Source organism: Sus scrofa, chromosome 17, assembly GCF_000003025.6.
Source record: "Sus scrofa isolate TJ Tabasco breed Duroc chromosome 17, Sscrofa11.1, whole genome shotgun sequence".
NCBI lineage: Eukaryota > Metazoa > Chordata > Mammalia > Artiodactyla > Suidae > Sus > Sus scrofa.
Window position 1 is genome coordinate 1,206,973 of NC_010459.5, and position 24,872 is coordinate 1,231,844.

General features: G+C 41.2%; 1 protein-coding gene across 16 annotated transcripts in view; it reads right to left on the bottom strand.

Annotated features, from left to right (window-relative positions):
* Positions 1-24,872, bottom strand: part of DLC1 (DLC1 Rho GTPase activating protein) — a 467,463-nt gene that overhangs the window by 37,264 nt on the left and 405,327 nt on the right. The window contains exon 1 of one of the 16 annotated variants that reach the window (XM_021077725.1): positions 8,042-8,458. The exons of 13 other annotated variants lie outside the window; for them this stretch is intronic. In XM_021077725.1, the coding sequence (XP_020933384.1) occupies positions 8,042-8,078 (37 nt within the window). In that variant the 5' untranslated portion in view covers positions 8,079-8,458. Of the gene's footprint in view, positions 1-6,742; positions 7,843-7,864; positions 8,459-24,872 lie in introns of those variants that run through there. 2 more of the 16 variants (XM_021077722.1, XM_021077728.1) reach the window with 2 other exon arrangements.

The window sequence follows — 24,872 nt, forward strand, 5'->3', positions numbered from 1 at the left end:
AAATTAACCTTTATAAGAAAACACTTCAATCCATTGAATACACTGAGTTTTATTTTGCTTATTGATCTTGTATGTTTGTGTTTCAATTAATAGCCCTATCCTGGCATCTACCAAATCAGTGAATTGGGGGCTAGAAAGTACCTTGGAACTTTTCACTTTTTCTCTTTCCAAGTAAGGAAGCCAGTCTAAAGATTAGGTAATTTGCATAAGGTCCCAGAGCTACCTAGCCCTCACTTCAGGGTTAGAGAACTTCCTATCCCAGTCTTGCCTCCAAAGATCACCCTTGCTTTTAAATCACCCGACTGTTTTTCAGTGTAAGTAACAACTGGGAGTTTTGAGGGAGTTTTCTTTTAAGTCCCCCACCCCTACCCCACCCCCACCCATCATGCTTAAGATTTGAAGACAGATACATTGCTTTCTAGTAAAGAACATTCCTAGAAATAGTATGGGGGTGGGGAGGAAGGACTCACTTTCCCCAGTGGTGTGATGACAACTTAATAAACGGCTCCGCTTTGAAAGAAGGAAAACTTGGGCCATACAAGGCAAGCCTACACCTGAGATTGTGCACAGGAGGCCCTCCTCCAGCAATGCTGAAATTATATCAATTGAAATCCCCTTTGGGGATCATTTAGGTCAAGTGTTTGCCAAACACTGTTTTTAACACACAAACCAGGAAAAGGCAAGTAGCTCACATCAAAAGATATGTGCCCTTCCCTTGCAAGGGCAAACAGTTCTGCATGAATTTAAGCCCAGGCATGACTGGTGCTATCAGGCACTCCAGACTTGAGCTGATCTAGTTATTTCCAGGAACAGAAAACATCCCCCAATGAATCAAAAATTGGCACTTACTACCCAGCACAAAAAAGTCAAACTGAAATGAAAATAAACTATTAAAGAAATGGATACGGTATCATCTCTTTCTACTTCATTTCAACCTGGGGTGGGGCATGTGCGCGCACACGTACGCACTTCTAGTATTCTACATCAAATATTTATGCATTTCAAACCATGCATTGCTAAGGAAAATGATTTGAAATAGCTCTTAAAATACTAAGCCCTTGGAGTTTCCTTTGTGGCTCAGCAGTAATGAACCCGACTAGGATCCATGAAAACGCGGGTTCGATCCCTGGTCTTGATCAGTGGGTTAAGGATCCAGCATTGCTGTGGCTGTGGTGTAGGCTGGCAGCTACAGCTCTGATTTGACCCCTACCCTCAGAACTTCCATATGCCACGGGTGCAGGCCTAAAAAAAGAAAATACTAAGCTCTTTAAAGATGATAATTGGATAGATTAAGAAAACAATCTAAATAACATAGTTTTAAGGGCCCTTATTTTCACTAAATGAAGCAGGTTTTAAGATCATAGAACCCTCTTCCCCTTTTAACTTATTTTTCAAAGCAAAAATACCTGGTTACAAACCTAAAATAGCACCCGCCTTCCTATCTCCACTGTTGGATAGGATAGGCTGGCAGGCTCATCAAGTCTTTCTTTTACATGAATTAGCAAAACTTCTTCTACCAAGCACCAGTCTCCAATCTTTGGCTTTTGCCCTAAGTTCTACAAGGTTATAGCAGAAGAAAGATAAAATACTGTAGAAACTATAGTGCTATAGAAGCCTTAAGTTTGAAAGAAAGAGAACAGGAATTCTAAAGAAACTGTTCACTCATATTTCAGCCCATCCTCAGAGAGAAAAGATTATCTAGAATAGCATGAAACATCAAGTTGTCTTATCAAAGATGAATGAAAATAAAAACAAGGCAGATACTGGTTATACACAAAAAGCTTTTAGTGATTCTCATGTCTAACCTCAAACAGGAAACCCTACAGGCAGATCTCACTCTGTTGCACTTTGCAGATATTCAAGTTTTTATAGGTGAAATGCCTTAACCAAGTCTATTGGGCCACTTTTCCAACAGTATTTTTTAAAAATTAAGGTATGTATATTGCTTTTTAGACACAATGCTATTGCACACTTAATAGACTACAGTATAATGTAAACGTAACTTTTATATGCCCTGGGAAACCAAAAAATTTGTGTGACCTGCTTTATTCTGGTTGTCTGGGACCAAACCTGTAATACCTCCAAGTAGCCTGTGTTCAACTTGACTTTCTCAGTTTTGTGCAAAAGGTATAAGAAAAATAAGTATACTGTCTTCAAGGTGAGCTAAAGAATTAATTGTCATCAAAATCATTTATGAAATAGAAAAAAATTGCTTATGATACCCAGCCCCCCAAACAAACACAATCTACTGGTCAAATTTTGACTCAAGTACATCTGATTAGTTTAGGAACATTACTGGTTTTGTAACATACATTTTTCCTACAAATTAATGCAGATCCTCATTCTGTTGCTTTCCTGTTTTGTTTACACATGTGGGGAGGAAGGGGTCTGAAGTTCCCCTCAACTTATATATGACCTTGGACTAGTCACTGAACTTCCAGGAAACTCAGCTGCACCTTAGTAGGGAAGAGGCAAAGTTTTTCAAAGCTGCCTTTGCAAAGTTCTGGAATTTCCCATGGAATGACTTCTACAAATGCACAAGCACAATACAAGGTCCCTCTTTGGTGCTACACAGTTTGAAAAAGGGAGTTGTGAGGAACTGTCTTTCATGAGCTGATAGTTTCTCCAAACTCTGGAGGGGAGGTGAAGATGATTTCAGAATTTTGCCATCTTCTATCTACTTTGTCACTTGAGTGTGACAAAGGGCATGGCACCGCTAGCGTATAGTAGCCATATGCAGGGGCCATGGGCCATTTCACCTCCCCATCGCTTCCTCTTGGGCTTCCTAAGTGCTGCTGCCTGGGAAATGCTACAACGTCAGGGTGTGGAAAACTTTTGTCCCTCAGACATCCTCTGGACTCCTGCAAGGAGGAGGAAGGCGCCTTTCTGTCGAGCAGCAGGAAGCAGCCTCCAGCCCTCCCGGCAGGACACTCGGAGGTGGGGCAGGGAAGAGAACAAAATGTGGATGGGAGGTGTCAGAGGCATCTGAGGACTTCTGCACTGGCCTCAGCCTTCAGTCAGCTTTTGATTTTTCTCCTGGGGGTGGAGAAGTGAGAAGGCCACCAAGTTGAGGTTTGTGTGGACAGAAAAGGAGAGTACTTTCCACCATGAAACTCACTCGAGTAGAAGAATAAAACACAAGGGTGAAGAACTAGGAAAGACTGAGTCCCACCATATCCTGGCTCGACTTTAGCAAGGAATAATATATTTTACCTTTTGGTGCCCAAGAACATTATTTCTTAATAGGTAGGCATTTTCAAGATGCCACTCAAAACGTTTTCAGTGACATGTGGGAGAAAGCTTTCCTTAGAAATATTATTTTGGAATACTTTCACTGAAGAAAGCATTGTTCTGTACAGGCAACAGAGGCTAGAAAATGGTCTCCCAAACCCCCTTCCCAAATATTAAAGACACACACTAGGTCTCCACCCATGACGCCCCTCAGAGCAGACACAGAAACCACTCATTTGTCAACCCCAGACACTAACACTGTGGCTCCCTACCTACCAGCACGAGGGCCCTAGGAAACTGCAAAGTACCTGTAAGGCTCTAGCTGGCCACCAAATGTTGTTTTCTCAACTGAGTCACCTCCTGCCAAATATATCTCCATAATGAGAATCTACCAGCACAGACATGTGGTTGAAATCCTAGCTCTGTCATGTACAGTGAGTGATCTGAGGCAAGGTATTTAACTCTCCCCAACCTCAGATTCCTCATCTGTAAAATGGGAATAATGATATCTACTTGGTCAGGTTGCTGTGAAGAGTACACGTGACAACAGAAGCAAACTGCAGGATAAATTTTAGCTCCTTAATGCTATTATCAGTCTGTCAAAAGTCTGTGGTTTTTTTATAAACACAGAGTGTGTGTGTGTGTGTGTGTACATACACATATACATGTATGTATATATGTATATATCCTAAATAGGCAAGACTTTCTTTCTATTTACCATCAATTATGAAAGCAAGAAGAGAATATGTCGAGAAAAAACTAAGATACAGTAGACCTAATTAAAAGACCCCCCAGCAGGACTACTACACCCCACTTATCACTGATCATGATAATCCGTAACAACAACACAGGATCCCACAAGGAAAAGTGCCAACAGACAGGAAGAGCCTTTCTCAGCTGGGGACCTTACCCCTTTTACATTAACTAAATTTCTGACTAATTTGAGATGGAAAGAAAACACTACTGATTGTACTCACTACCCATTCTTATAAAACATATTTTAACCCTACAGAACTGTCCTTCTCGAAAGAGTAAGAATTACCCTCAAGAACTTGAATTCTTCACTACACTGTGGCTACGCAATCAGGTATACAGACAACTGTGAAAGTCCACTCCAGAAAAGCATTTTCCTCCTAATTTCACAGTCATGGAAAAGAAGCACCTGGGATTATCTTTTCTGGATCTAATATGGATGGGCATTCACCATAACCACCCTGGCCACACAGTAGGACAATTTTTTGAGGTCTTGAATTCTGTATAGATTATTCCTTTGTATTGTAACCCCACATTGCCAAAGTATCTCAGAGGTGAATCCTTCTAAAATAAACACTGAGAGAAACTCAGAAGAATGACTGAATTTAGAAATGAAATTCTCTTTCCTCCACTGGATCCCAACTCATATAATTCTAAGCACTGGACTAAACCAACTTTAAAAATGAAAATCACCCTTCTCCTCAGGTCTGCTTTATAATTTGAAAAACGGGCTTGGGTGTTACACCAGAAGCCAGCTTGTGTTATAATGTTCTAAAGCACCGAGAATTCAGTCTTCAGCAATTTGGCAATGTCCAGGGAGGAAGGGGAAACATCTGAAGTTATTTTTATTTTTGCAGGTCTTCTGGTTGTGCTGGGTGAATGCTAGGGTGGGTCAAGTATTGTCTGGAACCTTCAGGGTCTTTTTTTTTTTTTTTTTTTTTTTGCATGGCCTCATTTCCGTCTTCCTGTTGCTAGGAAGGAGAGCTGAGCATGAGAAACGCGTGTTTACAATACTGGGCCATCCTGTCCAGCACAAGGCTCTCTTTAAAAAAGTACCATTCATTTCACCCACTGTACTTTGGATGCCCCCATTCTTCTGAACCAAATCACCCTCCCCTGAATATTTTCAAATTGTATATTTACCTGCCTAAGTCATAAAAATACCACTCTCATTTGAACATTGCATCGTGGCTTAAAATCTCCTTGGGGACACCAAGGGAAACCCAAGCACTTATTTTTGTATTTGAAACCACCTCTTGGAATCCCAACAAGCCTCCGATTGGAAGGCATCTACCTGGGCCTCCCATATTCTCTTTAAAATGCCACTCTAGTTTTTCGAGGAAGAGTTAAAGTACTATCTATATTTTTCACTCACTTCACAGTAATAAACTGTTTAGTCTAACATGTTTTCCTATTAATGTGGTATATTTTCCAGAAGCAACCAAACATCCCTTTTTAATGTAAAAACACCCTTGAACTCTGCTTGGTCTTTGGTTTTTGAACTCCAGTAACAGAACAATAACAACAACAAAGATGAAAAAAAAAAGCACAAGTTTTAAAGGGGCATCTGGTCTCTCACCTTCGCTCCAGAACTATGGGAAAATTCTTTGACTAGTCCAATGTATTAAAACTTGCAACACTACCTTCAATTAGCCATAGTTAATTGCATAACTGTTAAATTTTTTCAGTCTTTAAGGAGTTAAATGGTATTTCTCATAAAATCCACAATTAGGATGTTAAGATAAAGGTAAGGCACTGAAATGACATTTCTCATCCAGTCTCGGGAATGATTAAGTTGGAAGCTACTTAATATGATTCTGCTGAGTAGGGAAACCAAGTCAGCCCCCTTTCTTGGACTTCCAGCCAGTCTGGTGTAGGGTGTCACTCAGCTTGAATTAAAATGAAAAATGTTTTTGTCAAAAGCAAACTTCCAAAAGCAACTAGGAGAGAATAACAGTCCGCTGTGCTTCATTTTAAATTCTGAACAGTAGTGCTAATGCAAAAAATATGCAACCAGGTTTGGGCCACGCTGTAAATCTGGCATGCCACAATAAAAGTTATTTAATACATGCAATTGCCAACATTTTCTCAGAAAACCTCTCCAAATAACGTCTGAATGCACATCTGCTAACTATTTGACACTCATTTCCCAGGACTTTAGTTCTATTAGGGGGGCTGTTGACTTACAGGGCACCCCTCAGACCATCTGCTACAGTTTCCAAGCCAAGATGGCACTGGGTCCCTCTATTAATTCCACACTTATGATGGGCAAATCTTCACTGTGAAGGACCAGCCTGCAGTCCAGATGGATGCTGAATTAGTCAACCTCTTGGAGCTGCTGATAGATTTACATCCAGAATTCTGCTGGGCTATTATTTTCCCTTATCCCTTCAGCAAACAGAGTTTTGCGCTCACACACAGGTAATTTGAGATTCAGTATTCTGCCCTCTCCAGAGCTGTGATTCCTTTCCATCCAAATGCGTCACACAGGCCACCCTCATGAATCTTTCCGTAACTGATGGCTGCATTCCTCCATCTCACCCGCAATCCCTGAGGCAGCCTCAGAATCCTGAGAATGTACCCATTTGCTAACCAAGTTGAATGTAAAATGACTCAGTCAAAGCAAGCTTGGGGCAAGGTTTTCTTCTCCACAGTGCAAATTAATATGCAGGGGTTTTCTTCTACAGTAACTAGCATAAATTGGGTATTTGCTGAACATCAATCCCAGACACAGTGCTAAGCCTTTGCATTAACTCACTTGATCCTCAGCACCTTCTCACGCGGTAAACAGTTATTACCCCCAAGTTGTAGATGAAAGAGGAAGAGAGAGATCGTGTCAATTCCCAGATTCGCACAGCTGGCAGGCTGCAGATCCAGGATTCCCACCCAGGGAATTCCCACTCCGCTCGCTACAGGGGCTGAGCACTGGAAAGACACGCGGAGACAGTAAGGTACACGTGGCGGCATCTGTTTGCTGCGGCCAGAGGTGTAACTCCTCCCAAAGGATCAAAGGCTTGGCTCGCGACGCTGGAGGTGGGGACGAGCCACAGAGTGGGGCAGGGGTCCAGAAGGTCATCGCCTCGCTACGGAAAGGAAAAAGTCAGATCGGGCGCCGTGCTTCCTTCCTTTTACCGGCCTCGGGAGTCGGGGCGCGCGGGCGCCTACTCCGGAGCCAAGGGCGTGGGCACGACCATCTGGCATTTTAGGAAACCCAATCCCACGCCCCAGCACGTGAAGGGAGAGACTTCCAGCAGGCGCCCCACAGGCAAGCCGTGGGGCTGACTAAAAGGCTCCATCACTCCAAGGGCCGGCAGCCACCAAAGCAAGACTATCCTGGCTAAGCATAGGTTATTTTCCAGCGTTAAAAACAAACAAACAAACAAACAAAAAAACACGGTTGGAAATTAAAACAATTTTTGGTGAATTTACTTTCAAGAAGTTAAAAAAATCCCCCCCCCCTCCCGCCAAGGCCACTATGCTCTAAACGTCCCTAAATAATAGATTCTCCAGGGAGTCAACGCTGATTTTGGACTTGTACAGTGAAAGAGAGCAAGTACCGAGCCTGGAACTGTCCCCGAAGAGAAAAAAGTCGAAAGGAGATCGCGCAGCGCCCCTCGGAGCCAGAGGCCACCGCCTGGGATTTAGAATAAGAATAGAAAAGCCGCCAGTGCTGCTGGGCAGGAAGCCAACCGGCTCGGCGACCCCGGCCTGGACGGAAAGTTGTTGTGGGCTTCATTCAGTTCATCAGTCACGGTCGCTCCCCAGCCCGCAGCCCTTCCCGGAGCCCACCAGGCGCGCCGGCCCGCGGCCCCCAGGGGTCATTAACCGAGATTAAGACCGCCCTCCCCGAACTACGACCCTTGTTTTCCCCACACTCCACCTCCTCCACTCCAAGAAACTCGGGTGACTCGGTTCCGAGCCTCCTCGGAAAGCGCTGCAAAAGCACAGAACGTCAGGCACCGACTTGGCAAGGCAGGGTGACATTTCCTCCGCGGCAGGTCCCCTCCGCAGCTGGCTCCCGCGGTCGGCCTGACGGCAAGGCACAAGTCTAGCTTACGTGTTAGGATCATGGTGTCCGGCTTCTCTCTGCACATCAAGTGCGGCGGGGGATTGCCGGCGCGGGGTGGGGAAATCGAGGCTGCCCCACGCAGCTCGGCTCCGAAGCCTGGACCCACGGCGGCACCCAATACGCGCGCCCCAGCAGTCCTCAGCGCATACTTGCTCGCCGCTCCAGAAAGAACGCAGAGTTTACCCAAGGTCGAAAAGAGAGAGCGTTCAGTAAGCTGGGCGAGAAGTCCGGGAGCGGTGGCTCCTGCCGCGGGTGAGTTCGGCCATGGTCAGAACCGGAGTTCAGCGCCCTAGTGCTAGAGGCTGGAGCGCCTCTGCCTAGCGTGTAGCCGGAGGGCCACGCCCTCCCACTGTACCCACCCTCAAGGGGAGGGACCAGGCCCCGAGCATCGCCTCCACCCGACCGCCAGGGTCACCAGCGGCTGCCTCTAGCAGGCCTCAGGCCCCGCCCCGCTCTCTTGCCACGCCCACCTCGCGCCCAGGCCCCGCCTCTCACTGTGCGGCTCCTGGCCTCCTCCTGGGGGCCAACTCTTTCTCCACGGCTTCAGGCCATCCCCTGGCCCCACCCCTCCTAGCCACGCCCTGCCCCGCTTTGCTCCTCCTCCGCCCGGGGCTGGAGTGCTTTGCCCAGGTCTGCAAGTGGGCTGGGAGAAATGCCTAAAAGTCTCCAACTATCATCAGCCTTGGGGGCGAAGGCAAAGCTGGACCCACGAGGCATTTACTTGCTGGGGAGGTCTGGGTTCCACAATGGGACACTGCGCACTTTTTTCCCATCTTTTTCTTGGTAGCTTTGCACATTTTTTTGAAAACTTTTGTTATTTTGCCTTTCATCCTGGTAGGAACCGCATAAATTCCTGGGAACTGGAGGAAAAGTGGTGAGGAGTGGTGAATCAGTGTTTCATCACAACACTACAAAGGGGAGAACAGTACTTGTCCGCTGGACATTCAACATTCATTGCTAAGGTGAGCAGAGGTATAGAGGGAATGTAAGTAATTGACACTGCTTTTACTCAGCATGTGTTGGTCTGCTGTGTGCACAGTCAGTGCCAGTGTTTTCCAAACTAAACTAAGGCCCTTGAGCCACAACCCATTGAAGCTCTTGGAATTGCAGAGAGGCCTCTAGACTGCAGAATTAGAATCTCTGAAGTTTATAGACTTTTTTTTTTTTTTTTTTTTTGTCTTTTGTCTTTTTTTGTTGTTGTTGTTGCTATTTCTTGGGCCGCTCCCGCGGCATATGGAGGTTCCCAGGCTAGGGGTTGGATCGGAGCCGTAGCCACCGGCCTACACCAGAGCCACAGCAACGCGGGATCCGAGCCGCGTCTGCAATCTACACCACAGCTCACGGCAACGCCGGATCGTTAACCCACTGAGCAAGGGCAGGGACCGAACCCGCAACCTCATGGTTCCTAGTCGGATTCGTTAACCACTGCGCCACGACGGGAACTCCAAATATTGTTTATAGACTTTTTTTTTTTTTTTTTTTGTCTTTTGTCTTTTTTTGTTGTTGTTGAGAATCTCTGAAGTTAAGGAGTTCCCGTTGTGGTTCGGTGGTTAAGGAATCCGACTAGGAACCATGAGGTTGCAGGTTCCATCCCTGGCCTTGCTCAGTGGGTTAAGGATCCGGCATTGCCATGAGCTGTGGTGTAGGTTGCAGATGTGGCTCAGATCCCGTGTTGCTGTGGCTCTGGCATGGGCCAGTGGCTACAACTCTGATTAGACCCCTATCCTGGGAACCTCCATATGCCACAGGAGTGGCCCTAGAAAAGGCAAAAAGACCAAACCAAACCAAACCAAACAAAACACTCTGAAGTTAAGAATGTGCATTTTTTATAAGCTCTCAGGTGATTCCAGTGCACTGTAATTTGAAGAACCCTGATATAGATGGAACCCTCATTTTAAAAGATCACAATTGACTATAATCTCTGTAAGATTTTTAAAAATTCATATTAGGATTGCATGAAAACTTCCTTTGTGGCTAATTGAAGCTTTCTGCCTATTACCTCTGGGCAAAGAAAACTACTAACCTAAACCCATTCATTCAACAAATATACCCAGAACATCTATTTACCATGTGCCATATACTGTTCTAGGCTCTAGAGATAGAGCAGTGAGCAAAAAAGACAGACATCCCTTCCCTTCTGGAGTTTACTTCCTAGTCGGGAAGATGCACAATAAACAAAACAGTAAGTGAAATATATAGGGTCTTAGATGGAGATGTATAAAGTAGGGGAGAGAATATGGAAGCTTGCAGCAGAGTCTTTTTAAATAAGCCTAAATACAAACACAAGAAGTTAGTCTTCTGATTATAGTTTAAAATGTATTGATTTCATAGCTGTGCCTTAGTTTACATACTAAGATTCTTTTCACCCCATTTTTTTCAAAAACAAAAATGCTCATTTCACCACTGACTTCCTAAATTACCCAAACCAGAACTGGGCTCTAAAGAGAGACATCTCTGGAGCCCATGGGGCTGCTCTACATAACAGGTATTTGCAGGGCTTTTACTTATTTACAGCTCCTGGGGACACCACACTAAGCAAGGGAAGACCTGCCTCCGCCTGCTCAGAGTGGAGTCTATTGAGGAAGCAACAGGGGCTTATGAAAAAGGGGGTGCTGTAAGGGCCTGGGGGAGTGGGGACCTGACTTGGCCCAAGAAGACATGAAAAAGGAGCCTCCTTCTGAAGTTTTGGAGCTGGAGGAACTGTCAAAATGCCCACAGTTGCCAGCAAGGGAGGCTGTGATTCAGGGACGTCTGGAAAAGTCAAGGCAGGAACTTTCAATTCCCTTCAGGACTGTGTTGAAAAATTTTTTTTTTTTTTAACCTCTAAAAGCAATAAACAGTGAGAAGCCACTGTAATGGAAGAAGGCATCCTATGATCAGATCTGCATTTTGAAATCTTCACTCAAGCTGCAGTACGTTCTTCAGACTTAGAAAATAGGAATGTGCCTCCCAAACACACAAACTTCACTTATTTATTAACAATCCAAACCTTACAAATATAGATATTCTAAGCACCTTCTCCAAAGCATATCGATTCTCAGAATAGTTCTTTTTTTCTTGTTTTTGCTTTTTATGGCCGCACCCGCGGCATATGGAGGTTCCCAGGCTAGGGTCTAATCGGAGCTGTAGCTACAGCAACACCAGATCTGAACCACGTCTTTGACCTACACTACAGCTCATAGCAACGCCAGGGATCGAAACTGCAACCTACACTACAGCTCATAGCAACGCCAGGGCTCGAAACTGCAACCTCATGGTTCCTAGTCAGATTAATTTCCGCTGTGCCACGACCGGAACTCCTCTCAGAATAAATTCTTAACGTTTATCATTAGCTGGATGAGGTTGTGTTTTAGTTGAACTAGGTTTCTAGGAGTTTCGTGCAATCCTGATGTATCCACCTGCCACTAAGTATGCATCTTTCCAGAACAGAACCAGCTAATCTTTTGTCTCTTCTTATTCAAGCCTCATTCCTTCCTTCTTGATTATTGATGTTGTCCTCTCTGGATCATCTCTCATTTTATCCCATCTCTCTGCAGGTTTGAATGATGTGGACTGCTCATCATCCAATAATATCTTCATTCAATAACTCCAGACACATTTTCCTTGGTGATGCATTGGTTTGCAATGGTCTTCCCTGAATCTCATCATCTTTAACATTCACTGGTTTATTGACACAGTCTGTGAACTGGGTCAAATTCCAAATTTCATTTTTTAAATTCTTACTCCTGTTAGAAATGGATTTTGAGGACTGCTGCACTTGTAGAATGTAGTTGGAAGCAGGACTTTTGGAACAGACCACTTACCAGCTGTGTGATAAACACATTACTTAGCCTCCCAAATTTCAGTTTCTTCATCTTTTTTTTTTTAAAAAGGTTGAAATAGTGCATATCTCATGAAGTTTTTAATGAAGATTGAATAAGCTCATACACATTAGTGCTTAGCACCTAATAAGCACGTGGTAAGGCCAGACATTATTATTATATATTATTAAGTGGGCACATCAAACTAAGACATGCAATTAGTATTTAAATAATCACCAAGGAGAAGATGAAAACAAAACAAGACCATGACCTCAACCTTTGTGAATCTGAGGAGAATTTACAAACCAGGGGATGGAAGAAGTGGGAAAACCATTAAGAGCTAAACAAATAGGACTTCCTGTTATGGCTCAGCAGTAACCAACATGACTAGCATCCATGAGGACACGAGTTCAATCCCTGGCCTTGTTCAATGGTTTAAGGATCCGGCATTACCATGAGCTGTAGCGTAGGTCGCAGACACAGCTTGGATCTCACATTGCTGTGGCTGTGGCGTAGGCCGGCAGCTATAACTCCAATTCGACCCCCCTAGCTTGGGAACTTCTATATGCCATGGGTGAGGCCCTAATACGGAGAAAAAAAAAAAAAAAAAAAGTTAAACAAACAGTGGTCCTTTTACCATTTGAAAGAGGGTCCCCAGGATGAGGGATGACAAAGACTCCTTCCTCTCCATTTAACCTTCAACTCATCACCCAAGACTTCATTTGTTTGTCATTGGGATATTCCACTAGACTGGGCTTGTTAGCTGATGCATGACATGAGATTGGGGTATTGGAACTCTAGACTCTAAGAGGCAGGGATTAATGTAGCCCATTTTCCCGCCTGCAGTATATGACCCTCCAATATCCCTTCAATACATAAGAATAAAAAGCCATCACATATTTACACTAGGTTTTGTTGCCACTTGTTGCTGTTGTTAATTATTTGTTCTTAATGGAAGGTTAAAGCAAACAACAACAAAAAGATTTGATGTAAGGACCTGCACTGCTGTTCTCTTCCTGCCATGCTCTTCTCAGACAAGCATCAGTTTCAGAGAAGCCAGTCACAGGGATAGCCACACCCTGTTGTTTACAAGGAGGTTTTCACTTTCAAGAGCTCTATCACTAAGGCAAGAAAAATTACACAATAAACACCTAAACTGCATGACAGAAAGCTAAGTGACTAATTGAGCTACTCTCCAAATCCTACTCTATTTTGATGATTGATATTAGCTATCACTGATATTGCCCCAGGGCACCATCGTGCTCTTTATTTCCATTAAAAAAAAAAAAAGAATAAAACTCAGATGTCTACAGACACTCAAGCAGGTAAGTGCTGGTGAGGAAAGCAAGGCACAGTGGGATGGCAAGAAGTGAGGAACCCAGCATCCCTCCAAAAGGGTAGCGCCACTCAGGCTCACTTGGTTGTCGGCTTGCGCTAACACAGCAACCCATTGCTACGGGTTTGAAGATTTTTCAAGAGCCTCTAGATTTCTACATTTTTACACCATACGTCCCAATTTTTAGATGCTGGCAACTAATTAAAAAAAACTGAAACTCATTCCAAGTAATTTCAACTTTAGGCTTTATTTAGCCCCAGAGCAACTAGTTTAAACCTCTGCTCTAGTGATAGAAGCCAAGCAACCTCTTTGGAAATTTATTTCTCTCCCACAGGAACTAAAAGATTCCTGTACTCTGAGAATGTTGCAATATAGTTTGTGCTCAATGGAGCATTGTGAAAATAGTTTTTTATTTGAAACATTCAGAGGAAATATGACAAATAGTAGAAAGTTGTGAAAATAATTTGTAAACAGTATCCAATTCGGAGAAATAATTAAATTTGAAATTTAATGGTTGTACTTATTCATTTATAGTTAAGCTTCCATGACCCAAGACTGAGTTATTTCCCCACTGTCTATTCTGGGGTTTAGCCTTTTTCGGAAATAGTTGAGCCCCAGCTGCCAGGGGTGTAGGATGGGGAAAGAGAAAAAGAGAGAGGTTTAGGAGGTGAAGGAAATTAGCCTTTTTTTTTTTTTTTTGGCTATTCCTGAGGCACATAGAAGTTCCCCGGGCCAGGACTGAACTCCTGCCACAGCGATGACCAGAGCCACAGCAGTGAAAAAAAAAAAGGTGGATCCTCAACACAATAGGCCACCAGTGGACTCCAAATTAGCCTTTTTCTTTTTCGGTTTTTTTTTTTTTTTTTTTTTTGCTTTTAGGTCCAATTGGAACTGTCACAGCCATAGCAACACGCGATCTGAGCCGCTTCTGCCACCTACACCACGTCTCACAGCAACTCCAGATTCTTAACCCACTGAGTGAGGCCTGGGATTGAACCCGCATCCTAATGGATCCTAGTGGAGTTCATTAACCACTGAGCCACAAAGGGAACTCCCAAATTAGCCTTCTTTTAATTCTCACTAAATATCCCTCTTATTTGGTCACATCTTTTTTGGTTTTTTTTTGTTGCCCTGTGGCTTATGGAAATGCTAGGCTGGGGGTTAGATTCCAGCCTCAATTGAAACCTGCATGGCAGCTGCGGGCAGTCACACTTTTTTTGATTATGTCTTTTGAACAACTGATATTTAAAATATGGGGAAGGTTAACAGTCTATCAATGATAGTTTTAGTTTGGGAGTTCTTGTTCCTGCATAAATGTGATCTAAATCTACCTTCTGGATAATTGCTTAAGCCCCAAATATGGACCAATCTGGCATAGAACTTTTATCATTTAACAAATATTTATTAAACCTTAGAAAGGTAGTGTGTTGAAAACAAAATTGAACAGGCATAAATAAGTCCTGGGATGTTACATATAGCATGGTGACTATAGTTAATAATATCATATTGCAAATTTGAAAGTTTCTAAGAGAGTAGATCTTAAAAGTTCTCACCACAAGAAAAATAAGTTGTAGTGATGTGTGGTTATGCATGCTAACTAGACTTATTCTAACTTATCCTAGTGATCGTTTTGCAATACTTATATATATTGAATCATTTTATTTTATACCTGAAACTAATATAATGTTATACATCAATTATATCTCAATTTAAAAAAATTCATGGAGTTCTTTTGTGGTTCATCAGGTTAAGAGTCTGGAGTTGTCACTGCGGTGGCTCTGGTCACTGCTATGGGGCAGGTGGGTTCTATTTCTGGTCTGAGATCTTCCATATGCCACAGGAGCAGCCAAGAAAAAAAGAAAAGAAAAATGGCAGAAAAGTGACCCTGGGACACCTAAACAGTATTTTTGCCATTCTCAACTTCCATCTGATCTTCTCCAAGAACTGCTCAACTGCTCTGACTCTTCTTTTTTCTTTTTACAGGCACATTTCTTAGGGATATTAATCATTTATTATAAAAATGTTTTGACTAGTTCATTGTCTGCCTTTTAAGCTTGTTTATTTATGATATTAAAAAATTAACAAACTTTACAGAAAATTCAAAGATCTTACTAATTTTTTTTTTTTAATGATTAACTAGAAATTTACTTGCCCTATGTGGTTTAGAAGCCAGAAATGCTAAGACACAAAATCAGTTTGCAAAACAAGGTCATTTAACAGGTGGGATTTTAATTTTTTTGCTTTAGTTATAGGTTTCGTTATTTACTCAAAGAAATATTCTATGTGTCTTATTTAATTTTTCTATCTATTCTAACACCACATCTAGACACCTTGTATAGGATAAGGCCTCCATAAAAAAAAGCTGGCAGAGTGGGGGTATTAGTTGGAGACCTAGGGACACTGAGTTTTTGAGAAAATTTTTGACTTTCAAATTTTCCATATGTATGTATGTGAGTGTGTGCATGTATAACAAATAAATCTCAGAGCACCTAAGAGTTTCTTTGAATCTAAGTACAATGCCAAGATGGCCATTTTTAGACTTTTACCTTGGAGACAAAAAATAATTTTTGGTACCACTCTCTACTATCTGTTCAAAAGAGTCATTCATGTGGTTCCTTCTAAACTCTGGATTTTAAATTAATATTATTCAAAAGTATCTCCTCAAAGAAAATTCTCTACCATAGTTTTGAAAATCTGCATGCAATCACTTATGAGTTTATTTTCACTAAAGAGATGTTTTGGGTTCACTTGAGTTGTAATGTGTTGCTTTTCTTCATAGTAGATCAGGTCCTAAAATAAAAACACTGTGGCATGGGTTTGGGCAATTGCCTGAAAAATAATAAACAGTTCTTTTTCTCAGCTGCTAACTACAGCATGTTGGCCATTATAGTGTTATTTCTGGAAACCCCTACACAGCTCCAGATCATTAACTTACTTTAATGGCCAACAGGAAAATGAAGCTGTAGTGAATCGTCAAGCTTGGCTTTTCATGCATAACTAACTCGGTCAATTATCTCTTATGGATTTAGTTGAATTAAGCTGTATGGGGCGGGAAGAAGAACTGCAAGACAACAAATAAAACATTTTAAAAAGTAGTCCTGGCAATAGGAATTATGAATTGTGAAAGACTGGCATTTGAAGATTTATCAGGAGAGAACAGACTAGATTGGCTCGCTCCTGTACAAGTAAGTATTCTACTGTTGGACAAACAGCTATTTCTGTACTGATTATGGTCATCTTTTTGATGGGTTGACAGAACAAACAGACTAAAAGGCAAAAAATTTATAAAAGCATACTAAATTTCATAACTGAGTTCTCTGGGTTTTAATTAGAAAAATGAATCTGTGAAGGTCTTAAGTCCATGCATGTGTAGAAGAAAGAATGCTGATGAAGAAATCATGTTTCTGACCTGGTTGCAGACACTATCGGTGGCCTTGTGTTGCCCATATAATAATATTACTCGTTCCATGGTTTATTTAAAAAATTAAATATAGGCGTTCCTGCTGTGGTGCAACAGGAATCAGTGGCATCTCTGGAGTGCTGGGATGCAGGTTTGATCCCTGGCCCAGAACAGTGGCTTAAGGATCTGGTGTTCCCACAGCTGCAGTTTAGGTCACAACTGCGGCTCAGATCTGATCCCTGACCCGGGAACTTCATGTGCCACAGGGCAGCCAAAAAAGAAAAAAAAAAAAAAAAATATATATATATATATATATATATATGAGATGTATATAATCTATTATATATTTTATACATTCTATAAGTATGCATGTTTTGTTACATATAAATAAAAATATAATTTACATGACAAAACAAGGATACTGGATCATTTAACTAAGGATTTTAGGTTGAAAACAATATGATTTGGAGGTAAATATTATCACAGATAAGGAATTCAACTCAGAGAGGTCACTTAGCAGGTTTCTTGAGTTCACACTGCTAAAAGTGAGGAAGCAAGAACCTGAATCTGGGTCTCCGACATGATAATCATGACCCGGGCTTTAAAGTCAGATTTACGTTCGCTTGGAATAGGATTTCATGCTCCCCTTTGCTCAAATGTAAAGTGAAGGGATCGGACCAGATGTTTTCCCAGGCCCCCTTAGCCAGCTGTAGGTTCTAGTTGTTCTGATTTACAGTGTAACATTGAACTTATATTCACATCCACTTCTTTGTGTAGGGCTCTGACATATCCAAACTTCAAAAATGCTACTAAATTTAAAAGATGATGGAAAGGAAGAAGCGTCCTCTCTGTCCACCACCATACCTCACACCAATTCAAAACAGAACACGACGCCCCCGCCCCTGTGCTGCTGCAATCCCAGGACTGTACCTGTCATGCCAGAACTCTTTTCCCTTGAGAGTCAGTTTCTCATGTACCAGAGCCTCATTTCTCAGAAATCCATAAATAAAGCTTTTTGCCTTCCTTGGCAACTCTCTTTACTACCACTGAGGCCTTTTGAGGTGTGTGGCATGGTCCCTATACTAGCTGATCTATGTCAGACCTTGCAGTTTGGTTTGGTAGAATTCAAGGCTCTTCAACAAAATGACCTTCTTAAAAACGAACTCTTCCTTTTTTTCTGTGTCGTTGTTCTAACTTGCCAATCATATTTTGATTTTAATCTTCCTATCTACATTAAGTGGAATGTTTCTATTGCTGTGATTTCACATTTTTCATTAAGAGTAACTTTCCACTTTTCATGCACTTAATCTCACTTCTAAGTTTATTCTCCCTTCTAATAAACCTATTGTGATTATTATAAAAACATGAAACCATTGTCTCAAAGTACTGTTGTTACTACTACTACCACTATTATAGTTATTGCTATTATTGCTCTTTTAGGGCCACACTAGAAGCACATGGAAGTTCCCAGGCTAGGAGTCCAATCGGAGCTGTAGCTGCTGGCCTACACCACAGCCACTGCAACACTGGATCTGAGCCGCAGCTGCAACTCACACCACAGCTCATGGCAATGCCAGATCTTTAACACACTGAGCAAGGCCAGGGATCGAACTCAAGTCCTCATGGATACTTGAGCAACCACTGAGCAACAATAGGAGCTCCCCAGAGTATGAATGATAGAACATCTTGGACCTGTGCATCTCCTCACAGTGACACAAACACTTAAAACAACTATCAAACTAATAAAAAACATGACAATATGTGTGCTGTCTGATTTTTATGCACTGTAACCTGACACACCCGAGCCATTACCCAGCCTGTTCGGTATGTAAACAATACTCATCATTTGCATAGTGCTCTTAAATATAAACTTCACTTCCCATTACATTCTAGATATTTTGTTGCATTTCTTCTGATTTTTTTTTCTTTTCTCACCTTTCTTCCCCTACCTTCCCCAATATTTTTCCTTTTATAGCCCAACGATTTTACATGCTGGAAAAGGCAAAACTATGAAGACAGTAAAAACATCAGTAGTTGCCGGGTTAGGAGGGAAGGAGGGAGGAATGAATAGGCGGAGTATAGAGGATTTTTAGGGCAGCAAAACTACTCTGTATGATACTATAATGGTGGACACATGTAGTCATATCTTTGTCCAAATCCACGGAATGTACCACCACCATTAGAGTGAACCCTAATATAAATTATGGACACTGGGTGATCATAATAATGTGTCAATATAGGTTCCTTAGTTGAAAGAAATGTACCAAGAGTTCCCATTGTGGCTTAGCAGGTTACAAACCTGACTGGTATCCATGAGGATGAGGGTTCCATCCCTGGCCCTGCTCAGTTAAGGGTCCGGTATTGCCGTGGGCTGCAGTATATAGGTCATAGATGTGGCTGGTGTTGCTGTGGCTGTGGCATAGGCTGATAGCTCTGTTTGGACCCCTAGCTTAGGAACTTCCATGTGCCTCAGGTGCGGCCTTAAAAATAGCAAAAAAAAAAAAAAAAAAAAAAAGAAAGAAATGTACCACTCTGATGGGCGTTGTTGTAAAGGTGGAAGCCATACATGTTGGGGGCGGTTGGGGTTGTATGAGAAATTTCTTAACCTTCCTCTCAATTTCGCTGTGCACCTACACCTGCTAGAAAATAAAAAGCCTATTAAAAATATAAGAGAGGCTTTAGGAGAGCATAGAATATCAAATTATAAGATCAAACAAAAGTGTTTTGATGTCCCAGAAGGAGTGAATATAGAAAATGGAGCAAAGAGGCAACACCTGAGTTCATATTGACTGAGGATTTTTCAGGATTGATGAAAAAAATGAGTTCAGGAAGAACTTGTGTGCATGCCAAGCAGAATAAACACAAAGAAATCCACACCCAGACACCCCTGAGTGAAGCTGCAGAATACTTTAAGAAGAAAACAATCGTAGAAGCACTAGAGGGGAAAGAGAGATCATCTGCAGAAAATGGCGATGAGGTTGATGCATTCATCACAACAGAAAAATAAAAGCTGTGGAAAACTGGAATATCTTCATGTTGAAGAATGTGCCCAGAAAAATATTTTTTTTAGAATGAAAGGGAAAAAAATTTTCAGATAAAAAAGAATAGAAAGAGTTAACAATGAATGCAATTCTACTAATGGAGTTTTGGGAAGATATCCTTAAAGAAAAGGGAAAATGACTTCAAAGGTATGAGATTCAAGAAAGAATGGACAAAGAAACTGGTAAAATGAAGGTAAGCTGGGGGGAAAAACTGTCTGCAGAAAATAAAAATATTATTAATAATAGCAGGTTTAATCTATGGGGCTTAAAAAGGACAACTAAGAGACAACAATAAGTCAGGAGAGAGTAGAATGTTCTAAGGTCCTTGTGTTTATTTATTGAATATGTACAGCAAAATTTCAAGAATAATCTCTAAAGGAACAGAAATGGTGCATTACTTTTAAATTAGTATAGAAAAACACTGGAATAAAAAAACAAAGATTTTTAAATGTTTTCAAGCAAAAAAGGCAGAGGATAAAGGCACAGGAGAGAGAGTAGGTCACATGAAAAACACAACATAAGGGGGCATGTATGTTCAAATATACCAATATTTATCAGGAATAATAATAAATTTAAATGGTCTCAGGTTGCTATTTAAAACCCAAACTGGAGTTCCCCTCGTGGCGCAGTGGTTGGAGTTCCCGTCGTGGCGCAGTGGTTAACGAATCCAACTAGGAACCATGAGGTTGAGGGTTCGATCCCTGCCCTTCCTCAGTGGGTTAACGATCCGGCGTTGCTGTGAGCTGTGGTGTAGGTTGCAGACGCGGCTTGGATCCCGCATTGCTGTGGCTCTGGTGTAGGCTGGTGGCTACAGCTCCGATTCGACCCCTAGCCTGGGAACCTCCATATGCCGCGGGAGCGGCCCAAGAAATGGCAAAAAGACAAAAATAAATAAATAAATAAATAAATAAAAATAAAAGCCCAAACTGACAGATTATATTGGTCTTAAAAGTAAAAATCCGGATATATATTATTTATTTGAGCTCCATGAAAAAAGACTGGGATAAAACACTAAAACAAAGACTGAAAGAAAAAGCATGGAAAATAATATATTGAGCAAATGCTAAGCAAAAAAAAAACAAACAAACAAACAAAAAAAAAACAAAAAAAAAAAACAAAAAACAAAAAAAACCAAAAAAAAACAAAACACAGTAAGGTAGCTACACAAATAGAAATAAAAGGCTTTAATTCAAAAAGGACTATAAATGGTGAAGAGTTACTACGCAATACTAAAAAGCTCTTTTAATGAGGAAAATAAAATGATTCTGAAGCTGTGTGCCCCTAATAAAAAAACCCCTCAACATTTATAAAGCAAATATTGGTAGAATTGGAGAAACTGACCAACATGTCAGAGAGGAATTTCAAAAGACTTCTCTCAGTTCCAGATAGGTTGAGTAGACCAAAAAAAAAGGAAAATAGAAAAGTTTTAATGAGTTGGACCCATCAATTAGAACATATACATTCTCAACCTGCAATATTAATTCCAAACAAACAAAACCAAACCAAACCATGAACCATGTACTAAGCCATAGAGCAAATCTCAACAAATTTTAAAGAAGCTATACCACATTGACTACTGTGGTGGTTTTAAAACATGCCACAAAAGCCTTTTGCAAGCCTTTCATCAAGTGATGGAATCAACGTCCCTCTCCAGGAACCTAAGTGGAGGTTGTGACCTTCGGTGACTAGAAATTGGGACAAGTGCTTCTGCTTTACCTCCAAGGTAGGTTAGGGAAGGTCATGTTGCTTCAACAAGTTTTTCTTGGTCGTCGCTCCCTCTAGAATCTTCCATGTCAGAAGTCTGGCTACCCGGAGTCACTGATGTAGAGTCTCCACAAGGAAAGGCCTGAGCGATGCCAGAGGAACTCCAGTTGTTCAGCCCACACCTGTGAGTTTTTCTAGCCCAGACACCAGTCATGTGAATGGAGATCCTAACTCCAGCTATCATTCTACTGAAACTGTCCCAGAGACCCTGGGGCGTGCTTTGGAATGCCTAGCTGAGTCTAGTCGACTCCCCCGTCCATGAGGAAAATGCACAACTGATTGCTGTTGTTCTATGCCCCTGTCTCGGGGTAGGTTGTTATTCAGAAATGCATAACCAAAATAGCCACATTCTGGAGTTCCCGTCGTGGCGCAGTGGTTAACGAATCCGACTAGGAACCATGAGGTGGCGGGTTCGATCCCTGCCCTTGCTCAGTGGGTTAACGATCTGGCGTTGCCATGAGCTGTGGTGTAGGTTGCAGACGCGGCTCGGATCCCGCGTTGCTGTGGCTCTGGCATAGGCCTGTGGCTACAGCTCCGATTGGACCCCTAGCCTGGGAACCTCCATATGCCACGGGAGCGGCCCAAGAAATGGCAAAAAAAAAAGAGACAAAATAGCCACATTCTCTGACCAAAATGCAATTAAAATAGAAATCAATTACAACAATATACATTTTAAATATTTTTACTTAGAATTTAAAAAGCTACTAAATATCTCACGATTCAAGAAATTATACTGAAAAATTTAAAATACTGAATGATATTGAAAGTAATACATATTTAAACTTGTGATATATAGCAGAAGCCAGTATTTGATGAAATATATATGCTTAATTGTTTATATTAGCCAAGAAAAAAGGCTAAATATTAATTAAGCACCCAGCTTAGGAAAATGACAAAACGATGAACCCAAAGAAAGCAAAACAAAGGGATTAATAAAGAAAGAGCAGAAATGAATAAAATTAAAAGATATGAAAGGCATGGAAAACAAATAATAAATAAACATAGTAAAATATTTAGTTCATAATAAAAAAGCAAATCAAGATCATAATTAGTCACCATTTTACACATATAGTTGACTCTTAAACAACATGGTGTTAAGGGTATTGACCCTTTATCTCTACAGTTGAAAATTCAAATTTAACTGTACAGTCAGTCCTCACTGTATTGGTGATTCCACATATGTAGATTCAACCAACCTCCAGTGGTATAGTATTACCCTAGTATTTCATGAAAAAAAAAAAAATCCACATATAAGTGGACAGTCTTATTTAAACTCATGTTGTTCAAAGGGTCAAATATACTGGATTTACAGTTAGAAAGTCTGACAATGCCAAGAGCTGCCAAATACGTGGAATGATGAGAACCCATATATATTTTGCTGGTAGAAGTGAAAATTGGTAAAACTTATTCTATCTTGTTTGTTTGTTTTTCCCACACTTTCAGTATGTGGAAGTTCCTACATAGGCCAGGGATCAAGGATCTAACCTGCACCACAGCAGTGACCCAAGTTGCTGCAGTGACAGCACTGGATCCTTAACCTGTTGGCACCATGAGAGAACTCCCGCACAACTTCTTAAAAAAACAATTTTACTTTCATTTTAAAGCTGAACATTGACCTATGCTGTGATCCAATAATTCTGCTTTGAGGTATATATCCTAGAGAAACTCTTATATCTGTGCATTTAGAACACTCAAGAATGTTTACAGTAACATTATGTTAGGAAAAACAGTTAATAATCTAAATATCCACCAAATGGAGAATAGATCTTTTAAAATAGCATATTTACACAGTGGAATATTACACAGTAGTGAAAACAAGTGAGCCATACCTACATGCAACATGCATAAATACTGAGTAAAATATCAACATTAAAAATAAAGTACTTAGGAGTTCCCATTGTGGCTCAGTGGGATAGTGAACCCAACTAGTAATCATGAGGATGCTGGTTCGATCCCTGGCCTTACTCAGTGGGTTAAGGATTCAGCATTGCTGTGAGCTGTGGTGTAGGTTGAAGATGTGGCTCAGATCTGGCATTGGTGTGGCTGTGGCGTAGGCCAGCAGCTGCAGCTCCAATTCGACCCCTAGCCCAGGAACTTCCATATGCCACAGGTGTGGCCCTAAAAACCAAAAAGAAAAAAAAAGAGAAAAGAATAAAGTGCTTACACTGTAAAAAAAAAAAAAAATCATAAAATGTGAAGGGAATGATAAATTTAACTTTAGGGACAGTGATAGCCTCTGGGGCAAGGCAGGGAGATGAGCTGGGAAAGAGTACATGGGTAGCTTTAATAGGAAAGGTAATTCTAGTTACTCAGTTGAGTTTTGGGTTATCAGCTATTGTACTATTATGCTTTATAACTTATACTCACATATATTTTCTTGATATTAAATATTACATCATTAAATTTTTTTTTTTCTTTTTGCCTTTTTCTAGGGCTGCTCCCACGGCATATGGAGGTTTCCAGGCTAGGGGTCTAATCAGAGCTGTAGCCACCAGCCTATGCCACAGCCACAGCAATGCCAGATCCAAGCCATGTCTCTGATCTACACCACAGCTCACGGCAACACCAGATCCTTAACCACTGAGCAAGGCAAGGGATCAAACCCGCAACCTCATCGTTCCTAGTTGGATTCCTTAACCACTGAGCCATGACGGGAACTCCTGATTATTTTTTTTTTGGGGGGGGGTCTTTTTAGGGCCGCACCTGCAGCATATTGAGGCTCCCAGGTTAGGGGTCATATTGGAGCTGCAGTTGCCTTCTTACACCACAGTCACAGCAACACCAGATCTGAGCCACATCTTCAACCTACGCCACAGCTTGCACCAATGCCAGATTCTTTAAGCCACTGATGGAGGCCAAGGATCGAACCCGCATCCTCATGGATATTAGTAGTGTTCTTAACCTGCTGAGCCATTATGGGAACTCATTAAAATTTTAAAAGTGAAATAACTTGGAGAAAAATTTGTTTATTATAAGGAAATCAACTTTAGAGTCAGATCCAGATTTGGATTTATTTGTTGCATTACCTTGGAAAATTTACTTTCTTTTCAAGTCAGTGCATATTTATGAACTTAGTAAGCAACAGAAAATTGAAACCTTAATTCGAAATCTGTTTTAGGGGGTATATATGTATGTGTATTTTATCTGTTTAGGCTCTTCAATACACTATAATATTTATAGCTATAATTGTATTATGCTGCTATTTTACTTGTGTCTTAAGAAATCTTTCTCTTTGAATTATTATACTAATTATGCTCTGTTATAGTGTTATTATTGAAAAGTTTCAGAACTAGAGAGTTGGTGATACTGAAGATAATAACGATTAACTTTTTAACATCTGAACTTATGTCACTCAAAACAACCCCGATACCTGTCTTATTTCCTCCTTTTACCTTCATTTGCATTATGAAAGCTAAATAGTATTAATAACAATAATGAAAATAGTAGTAATAGAAATTTGACTCTGTAGAGGAACATC